Genomic DNA, 9,984 nt, shown 5'->3' with positions numbered 1-9,984 from the left:
AGACCTTCCTGGGGCAACAGGTACCATCCCAGAGTACTGAATAACTGAGATCTTGATTATTGGCATGATTTGCACAGGTGTTCTCAGGTACTAGAGAAGCAAATCACTGGCGCAAAAGAGGCAGCCTCAGTTGTTGATCCTGCCAGAGACCTGTATATAACCCTTAGCTTAGAAAAAATGTGAGTAAGTGGGGGGACAGGACACGATAGATGTGTAAAAAAATACGAGTGATGTGGAGAAAGTGGATGTTTCGTTACCTCTCTCCTAATACTAGAACCCAAGGTCATCCAATGAAGCTAAACAGTAGAAGGACTGAGAGGGATAAAAGTAGGGTGACCATATGAAAAGGAGGATAGGGCTCCTGTATCTTTAACAGTTGTATTGAAAAGGGAATTTCTGCAGGTGTCATTTGTATATATGGAGAACCTGGTGAAATTTCCTCTTCATCACAACAGTTGAAGCTGCAGGTGCCCTGCCCTCTTTTAAATCTGGTCACTCTAGTATAGCTCCTGCACCTTTAACTGTTGTGATGAAGAGGGAATTTCACCAGGTTCTCCATATATACAAATGACACCTGCAGAAATTCCCTTTTCTATGCAACTGTTAAAGATACAGGAGCCCTGTCCTCCTTTTCATGTAGTCACCCTAATAAAAGGGAGTAACTTCATAAAATAGTGATGGATACCAACTTCGATGCCTTTAAAAGGAGACTGGACAAATTCAGGGAGGCTAAGGCTTATCAGTGGCTAATAGTCATGATGGTTATATATTACCTTTAATATATTACCTCCAAAGGGAGAGGGCCTTTTCAGTGGTGGCCCCCCAATTATGGAATGATTTCCCTGACGAGGCTTGCCTGTCACCAGCATTGTTATCTTTTCGGCACCAGGTCAAGTCTTTTCTCTTCTCCCAGGCATTTAACAGCATGTGTTGAGTTTTTAACTGACCCAGTAATGATGGGTATTGTATGTAATCGGGTTTTATGCTTTTTATGGTTTTAAATTTTGTATATTTGTTTTTAATGTTCCATGTTTTAATCTTTGTAAACTGCCCAGAGAGCTTCGGCTATAGGGCAGTATATAAATGTAATAAATAAATAAATATCAGAGGCAACATGACTCTGTATACAAATTGCTGGGGAGAGAACCCAAATGTTAGACTGCTATTGCAGACTTCCCATTGGCATCCATTTGGTCTCTGTGTTGAACAGAATATTGGATTAAATTCGGCTTTGATCTCATTAAGCATGACTCTTCTTATGTTCGTAGCCCTGCCTAAGAAATCTTTTATTTCAGCAACACCATTGTTGAGGCTGAATGAGTAATCAAGGTTCAACAGGACAACACAACCATCATTTATTTATTTATTACATTTCTTTACTGCCCAATAGCCAAAGCTCTTTGGGTGGTTCACATAGACTAAAACCATAAAGTACAATTCAAGTTATAAAACAAACCGCAGTATAAAAACACAAGATAAAAGTACAGTATAAAAGCACAAGCAGTATAAAACTAAGCAGTAATCAAAGTAGCCAGGTCAAATGTATTAATTTTGGGTTTTCCCCTCTTTCATCTGCTAGTGGCCTGTGGCTTTCCAGGAAGTGGCTGTATATTTCACCCAAGAGGAGTGGGATCTTCTAGATGAGGACCAAAGAAATTTATATTACAGTGTCATGCAGGAGAATTCTGAAAATATGGCTTCACTAGGTAAGAATCTCAGTCCTGTAAGGACCAATTCACCTGCACTTTTGAGCCCCTTGGCAGCTCTGGTTTTTAGGCAGCTCTATGCTTCCAAGGGCTGCCCTAGACCCAGGTCACACACTTTTGAGACCCTAAAAAACTACAGTTGCAATTGGTTACCAAAACCAAATTGGAACTGATTTCACCACACAACGCCCATATGCACACAGTTGACTCAGCCTATAGCAGCACAGCTGGAAGTCAGCAAGCACTGTCTGAAAACAACACACAAAGTATTGCATGAATAAATACTTAGTCTAGAAATGAGCACGGCTGTTCTGTCAGATTTCATTCCCATTTCCGGATCAGAATCTCTCTCCACACTGAACATGAAGCTAAATTTACTTTGTTTTAAAGCGTTTGACTGAGTTGAGAGACTATAGCTCAGTAGGAGAGCACATGCCAGGTTCAATCCCTGGCATCTCCAATTAAAAAAGAATTTGATAGTAGGTGATGGTAGATGAAATATAGTAAATATTTCAGCATTTTGGATAGCTCCCTTAGAGTTCTGCCTGGGCCTCCTGTCCAATAAAGCTCCTGAGAAGATTCCTCTTTGACTCCTGGAGAGTCTTGGATAATTTCCTTCCCTCGCTTCCTGTCTTGGCTGGTGGTCTTCTTCTTCTTCTCCTTCTTCTGGTTCTGAGTCTGAGTCTGATTTGGGATACACGCTAGGGAGACGGGGCCTGATCCTGACAATTAAACAGTCTATTTTTATGATTTAATAAGAACAGTTTTGAATCGCCTGCCTGTACAGTGCTATAATACAATGTACAGTTGGCTAGAGTTTCTATAATGTTATTTGAGAACCTTAAGTTGAGTTTGGACTGCAGATCAAATGTTTTGTAAGCACTCCCTCCTTATCTACCTGCTTTTCTCATTTTCAACCTCACCACATCAAGATTTTCTTTTTAATAAATGGTACGGTTGCCAATAGGAATTAAAGGAGTATCCCCTTAGACCAGGAGCTGGGGATCCTGTCACCCCATCATCATGCTGGCTGGGGATGATGGGAGTTGGAACCCTATAATATCTGGAGGGTCACAACTTCCCCACGCTTGCCTTAGACCAGGGATAGGCAACATACTGAATTTGGTAGTGAGCAAAAAAAGGGAATTTTTTTTTAGGGGCAGGGGTGAGGATGCAATGGCAGTTCTGGCACTACAGAGCGCTAAATGATTATGCTTCTGGTGGTTCCACATGGACCTGACTGGAATCCACCCAGAGAAGAGCCTTTAGTGTGGTGGCTCCCTTTCTTTGGAACTCCCTGGCCCTGGAGGTCAGGCAGGTTCCAGTGCTGTGCTGCTTTTGGCACCTCCTGAAAACAACTCTTTCCCAGGAAGCATTCCTTAACTAACCAGCCATAGTTTTATTGGTTTTCTCTTTTTAAAAGAAAAATTTTAATAATGTTTTCATTCTTTTTATCTTTTTACTTCTCATGTTCATCACTGTGGAATCTGTTTTTAATATGTAATGGTATACAAATATTGTAAATAAATAAATGGGTCAAATTTAGCTTGCTCTGAGGCTTAATTTGACCCTTTTAGCCTTCTGTAGAGCTAAAACTGCCATTTCTCCCATAAAACCTGAAACCTAATTTTGATTTGATTTTTTAGCTGTGCCCTATGGAGTGAGGCCTGCAAGGGGGCAAAAATGGCCACCGCACCACCAAAAGTTGCCCACCCCTACCTTGGACTATCTATGCACTGCAGATTTAACACATGTTTGGTGCAGAGTCCAATTCATGCTCTACCTGTTATTATTCATATCTGTCCAACATTCCTCTCCCTTCATCTGTGAAGTGCTAGAACCACCCCTGTAACATAAATACAGCCTTAGAAACAAAGATAGTGTCAGGAAGGGAGTTGGTAATTATGTGCCATTAGTACCATCCTCCAGTACTGCAATTACGTAATTTTGGGGTGCTTCCAGACAAAGCTTTTTATCGTGCCATCGCCCTCCCTCATTCACAGAATTTTACTGTGGGCTTAAGACATTGTTGTCCTCATCTTATAACCCTGCAATGTTTCCCTGCTGTTTCTTCCATCTTTTCTCTGAGCTTCATCCAATGTACCGGTTTCCTTCGAATTATCCCCTACAGCGTTTAGCTCTTGTTGTTGTTGTTGTACCCCAGGCGGCAGCACTTTGCATATCAGGAAGAGGGTTTAAGGGGGGAAATGTAAAAAAAAAAATCAAAAAAATCAACGGCTGACCCAATCTTATTCAAATTTGGTATGTTTAAAGCTCTCCTTAATATCTATTACTGTGCCAATTTTGATGTTTCTATCTTTAAAGCTTACGCAGATGTAAGCATTTGTTTAATTTTTTTTCCAAATCCTGCTCCTGCGCCCCAGTGGCCACTCGGAAGATAGTGGCTAAATACAGCGAGGCTTTTCCCTTTATAGCACAATTAAAGCAGGCTGCATGGGAGTACTTCACAGTCAAAGCAGATTATAAGATGGAAAACTTCAGAGTCCTTTGCACGCAGTTCGCAGTGATTGCACAGTATAACCCTGGTGTGATAACGCTCTCTTACTACAGATAATCCATTAAGAAAGAAAAGGCAGAAGAGCTTCACAATGCTTTCTCACGGGTAGCACTAGGAGCCCACTGTCTGGAAACACCCTTAAGCTCTGGAGTTAATAGTCTTACAGGATGCAGGGTCAGGGGGCTTTAGATGGTTATGTGCAATGGAGGCTGGTGGCTCTGATGTCAGTGGGGAAGTGAATCCAGTCCGGATTTCAGTCAAGGCACCATCATTTAGAGTTCTGACTGAAACTCGGACCGGACAGACCGCCCCACTGACATTGGAGCCACCAGCCTCCACTGGTTATATGCATTACTTCACTTCTTTCAAAATGTGATAAGTCAGCCCTGGTGCTTTTGAAGCCCTTCCTGCTCATTCTGCTTAGTGGGTCCCTGGACCTCTGCTGCAAAGTTCTGCTTATTCTCATGGGAGGATAAAGCTACCAATGGTGACTGGCCATGTTCTATGTTCTTAAGTCCTGCCCTGACGGCACTGCTGACTCCCTCTTCCTCTGCGGATTGTAAACAAGTGGGAGAGATACTATCATCTGTCCCAGTAATCCACACACCCTGTGCCATGAGACATAAATGCATTAAATAATTAAAGTCTCCTGTGGTTCCAAAGTACCTGTCTACAAAGGATCTCGCAAATGGCCAATGTTTTCTGATGATGCCTCTTGCTTTCAGGGACATCTTCCACAAGGCTGTTTTAAAGTACTAGGCTGAGTGTACTTGGTAAAGCTGTTTTACTCTAAGGAGTTATTACATTGGGGGAGAATAAAGCAAAACACTATATAAACTAGGTCCCATTGTTTTTTCCATGATGGGCAAAGGCATTCTTTACCTTTCATTCCCTTCCTCTGACTTCAGGTTAATTAAAAGAAGAAGAAGTCCCCAATCAGTTTGTGTGGCCACATTGCCATTGCTTTACATGCCACAAAAATGGACCAGATTAAAGTCAGCCAAGGAACCTCTGGCTGGCCACCGCTCAAGACAAAGTTTGATGGATCATCAAATAATAAAGTCTTATCTGCATGAGGTTGTTTCCAATATGCATTTTCTAAGCCCCTCTGATCTCACTTTTCCCCCCTGTAACCCAGAATTTCCACCTCCAAATCCAGACAAGATTTTCCATAAGCCTGAATCTGACGCAATGTTACAGATGGAACAAGAGGAAAAGATTCAGGAGTCTGAGGAGGAGAAGAGCGCAAGAGGTCCTTCTGCAGGTGAGGTGTTGGATCAATGAACCCTTTTGGAATGCAAATAGAAGGTGGCTGCTCCAGGAAGGGGTGGGGTGGCAGGGAGAGAGTTAAGCTAAGGTCCAGCAGGTTCCTCCATCACTGTTGTTGTTGTTATTTCATTTCTGTAATGCCCTATGGCGGAGGCTCTCTGGGCAGTTCATAACAATTCACACACAAAAATACAAACTAGTTTATAAACATTATGCAGCATTATGTTGTTGTTGTTATTGTTGTTATTATTTTCATCATCATCATCTATTACAGAATACCCTAGGCAGCATACAAAATGAAAACGTTTTAAACAAGCTTTTAAACAATTCTAGTGGAGCCTCCCATGCCTTGGTGTGGTTTTGCCTCTAATCTGTAGAGCCAAGGAGCAGATAGAAGTGCAGAACTGGCCTCACTGTTGCTCCAATATATGAGAGTGCAAATCTACGTTTCCCTGTGGCTGCTCTGTAGAGGACGATCAGAAGCAGCAAGCTGTGTTGCATGGAAAGGTGATACTAAACAAAAAGTTAAGGATATATACAATAAAGCAGCAATATTTAATGTACAAGAATAAAATTAAAATTAACATAGTATTGCATTAAGAGTGCAATAACATGTTGCACAGGAACAAATATCCGACAGAAACAACATAAAATGAACAGGCCAAACGTGTTTCAACACGAAGTCTTCGTCAGTGGCCAGTGCTAAAATAAAATATGCAAAAAGAACAAATTACATAATATACATGCAGGGGCAAAAGGACCTCACATAGGTTGCTATAAATGTTGTTTTAGGTATAGACAAAAAAGATGTATATATTATACAGGGCAGTTGACATACCAGGCTGCTGTATGCTCCCTGAAGATTTAATTGGGCTGACTTTACAGTTCCCACAGTTGTGTGGTAGAAGGTGTCACTCCTTTTTAAAGGTAGTACAGGGCCTCCTAAGGAAAATAATAGACTATTTGCACAGCAATACATATGGGAGTCATGTTTTATTAATGGAAGATCCATTAGAGATCTAACTCTTTAGAACTAATCAGAGAAGTACATCAAAAATTACTGCTGATTTTCCCCTGATGAATGGCTGACTGCCAGCAAGTCCTGAGACACAGTTTGAAACCATTTCTCTAGCTGTTCCAGACCATAGCCCAGCCTTGCAGGCCTTGCTCCTGCTGTATGGATATGCCCCCACCCCCAAAAGTCTTGAGGCCTGGGCCACTACTTGTGGCACATGTTCTCCTAATCAGGATAACTTCGCATCAGATAATCCACAGGTTGGTTCAGCTTCTTTTCCATTGGCAGAAGTATTCACTGATGAACTCCTCAGAACACTCCTGTTCCATAAAGGGGTGGAGGAAATTTTTACCAATTCCCACTCCTTTTGTTGTCCTAGCACGCACACACACTCACACTCACACACACACATATATATATATATATCATTGTTCTAGAGCAGGCATGGACAACTTATGGCCTGCAGACCACATGCAGGCCCCCCCAAACAATTGTTTTAAAACAAAACAAAATGCATCCAGAGTGGCAATTTTAATGTCTTTTTCACCCTTTGGGTGCTCTCTCTACAGATCACCAAAAGGATAAAAAATAGCTTTGAAACAAACTAATTTTGACCTTTTTTGTGCTTCTTACTACTTAGGACACCATTTTTTAAAAAAAATCAGCGCCGTAGGGGGAAGGTGGAGGAGGAGTCCCAGGGGTCAAAAATGGTTCCCAGACCTTCCAAAGTTGACCACCCCTCTTCTAGAGAGTCCCCCCAATCCTCTGCAGCAGATTTGGTAGATTATAGCAGGAGGGGGAATCCATGAAGACTGTCCTCTTCCATTCCACCAGCAGAATTTATCCACTGGATCCGGAACCTCCCATGGATGGAAGAAGCCCTTCCATCTGGGGAAGGCAGTTTCTAGATCCAGCTACTACCCAGTACTTTCCTACCTGACTTGAAGCCACACCCCACCCACACCCTGCTTGTCTCATCTCTTGCCACTTTTTGCCTCCACCACTTTGGCCAACTTCCATTGTCTTTGTTCCTGCAGGTCATGGGTCTGAAGTTATGGATGTGAGGAAGAAACCTCGGCAGGAAGAACTCGCAGCAGACCAACTGCACGAGGCGCTGTGGTGGGATATCTTCTTTGCTTCTGAGATGTCTGAAGTGCTTGACATCAAATCAGTAAGACCACAGGCTATATTACCAGAGCTGACACAGGGCTGTGCAGCTCCCAGAAAAATGATGAGAGACACGCCTCAAATTGGAATCACTGTGTCAAAAAGAAATTATGCCTGCTCTGAGTGTGGAAAAAGTTTTGATCGGCGTTCAAACCTAATTAAACACCAGAGGATCCACACTGGAGAGAAACCATATCCCTGTGCCGAATGTGGCAAATGCTTCGACCAGCAATCCAACCTCAATGTTCATTTGAGAGTCCATACAGGAGAGAAGCCTTATGGCTGCCCTGACTGTGGGAAAAGATTTAGCATCAAATCCCACCTCCACGGACACTACAGGATCCACACAGGAGAGAAACCCTATGAATGTGGGGGCTGTGGGAAGAGATTCCGTGTCAAATCGTGCCTGAATAAGCACCAGAGAATCCATGCAGGAGATCCCAAGCTGTCCAAAGAAATTGAGATCAAATCAATAGGACCTCAGGTAATATTACCAGAGGTGATGCAGGGCTATGCAGCTCTCCAAAAAGGAAATTTTGTTAAAATGATGAGAAACCGGCCCCGAATAGGAATCACTGTGTCAAAAAGAAATCATGCCTGCTCTGAGTGCGGAAAAAGTTTTGATCGGCGTACAAACCTAATTAAACATCAGCGGATCCACACTGGAGAGAAGCCCTATTCGTGTACCGAATGCGGAAAATGCTTCGGACAGCAATCCAGCCTCACTGTCCATTTGCGAATCCATACAGGAGAGAAGCCTTATGGCTGCCCTGACTGTGGGAAAAGATTTAGCATCAAATCACATCTACATGGACACTACAGGATCCACACAGGAGAGAAACCCTATGAATGTGGGGGCTGTGGAAAAAGATTCCGTGTGAAATCATGCCTGAATAAGCACCAGAGAATCCATGCGGGAGATCCCAAGCTGTCCAAAGCAATTGAGATCAAATCAGTAGGACCTCCGGCAATATTACCAGACCTGACGCAGAACTATGCAGCTCCCCAAAAAGGAAATGCCATTAAAATTATGAGAAGCAGGTCTGAAATTGAACTTGCTGTGGCAAAAAGAAATCATGCCTGCTCTGAGTGTGGGAAGAGTTTTGATCGGCGTTCAAACCTAATTAAACACCAAAGGGTCCACACTGGAGAGAAACCGTATCCCTGTGCTGAATGTGGCAAATGCTTTGACCAGCAATCCAACCTCAATGTTCATTTGCGAGTCCATACAGGAGAGAAGCCTTATGGCTGCCCTGATTGTGGGAAAAGATTTAGCATCAAATCCCACCTACATGGACACTACAGGATACACACAGGAGAGAAACCCTATGAATGTGGGGGCTGTGGGAAGAGATTCCGTGTCAAATCGTGTCTGAATAAGCACCAGAGAATCCATACTGGAGAAAAACCGTATAAATGCCTCACCTGTCAGAAAACTTTCACCTGCAGTTCTAATCTTATTAAACATCAGGTTACTCACTCAGGGGAGAAAGATTACATGTGCCCTGAGTGTGGGAAGAACTTTGCCAATAAATCAGATCTTAACAAACATCAGAGAATTCATGCAGAAGAAAGGCCTTATGAATGCCCCATCTATAGGGGAAGGTTTAGAGATGGCTCACAGCAGAACGTACACCAGAGTATTCATCAGGTGCTATAGAATACCAGTGTGCTTAAAAGTACAAATGCACCCTGTAATTGTTTTCTTCAGCCAAGAACACAGGTTGTAAATGAACAGAAATATAACTGCTCCCAATGAGAGACTTGCACAGAAAAAGTCTTTGGATCTTAATAGACAATAGGGAATCCACACCAGCAGTAAGGAGCAGAAATGTGCAACTAGTGAGAAATATTTCCATGCAACTTTGTAATTGGTTAGATATGGGTGGATTCATATGGAATTCAACCGTTACAAATATCTTTATGGGATGAAATGGGGTGGGGGCGGAGCAGGAAGCATTAGTAAGTAAAGAGTTCACACAGAGCTCTTTTGTGAATAGTGATCATGGAAACAGCTGTTGTCTATAGAGCACTGAAGTCCCTTGCTGCTGAAAATGATTTCATATGGTTGTGCCCTATTCCTATCTCTTGGCATAAACAAATCCTGGCAAACTAACACAAAACACCAATAACAGCGAGAATTTTTATTGTTAACAAATCAGGTTTCAAAGACAAGCTTCTTAGCTCTCACAGCAAAATGGTTGCAATACTCCAGAAATCATAAAGTAATTAGCTATAAGCTCAAAATGTAATTCAGTCAGAGAACCATACAATTTGGTTTCTCCATTGCAATCTATACAGTTCAGAAT

The 9,984-nt window shown here is 42.4% G+C and overlaps 1 protein-coding gene across 1 annotated transcript; it reads left to right on the top strand.

Annotated features, from left to right (window-relative positions):
* LOC134396870 (zinc finger protein 345-like) lies at positions 1-9,588 on the top strand. The gene is made up of 2 exons (XM_063123463.1): positions 1-20; positions 7,546-9,588. Exon 2 carries the CDS (start codon positions 7,563-7,565, stop codon positions 9,333-9,335), a length of 1,773 nt encoding a protein of 590 aa, XP_062979533.1. The 5' UTR covers positions 1-20; positions 7,546-7,562; the 3' UTR covers positions 9,336-9,588.
* The last annotated feature ends 396 nt before the right edge of the window (positions 9,589-9,984 follow it).

This window comes from Elgaria multicarinata, chromosome 3, assembly GCF_023053635.1.
Source record: "Elgaria multicarinata webbii isolate HBS135686 ecotype San Diego chromosome 3, rElgMul1.1.pri, whole genome shotgun sequence".
NCBI classification, from domain to species: domain Eukaryota; kingdom Metazoa; phylum Chordata; class Lepidosauria; order Squamata; family Anguidae; genus Elgaria; species Elgaria multicarinata.
Note: the sequence above shows the minus strand (reverse complement) of the source record. Positions and strands in the feature narration are given on the sequence as shown.

Bases quoted from the DNA above. Each gene is read 5' to 3' on its own strand.
- LOC134396870 (XM_063123463.1), top strand. From the start codon at position 7,563: ATGGATGTGAGGAAGAAACCTCGGCAGGAAGAACTCGCAGCAGACCAA.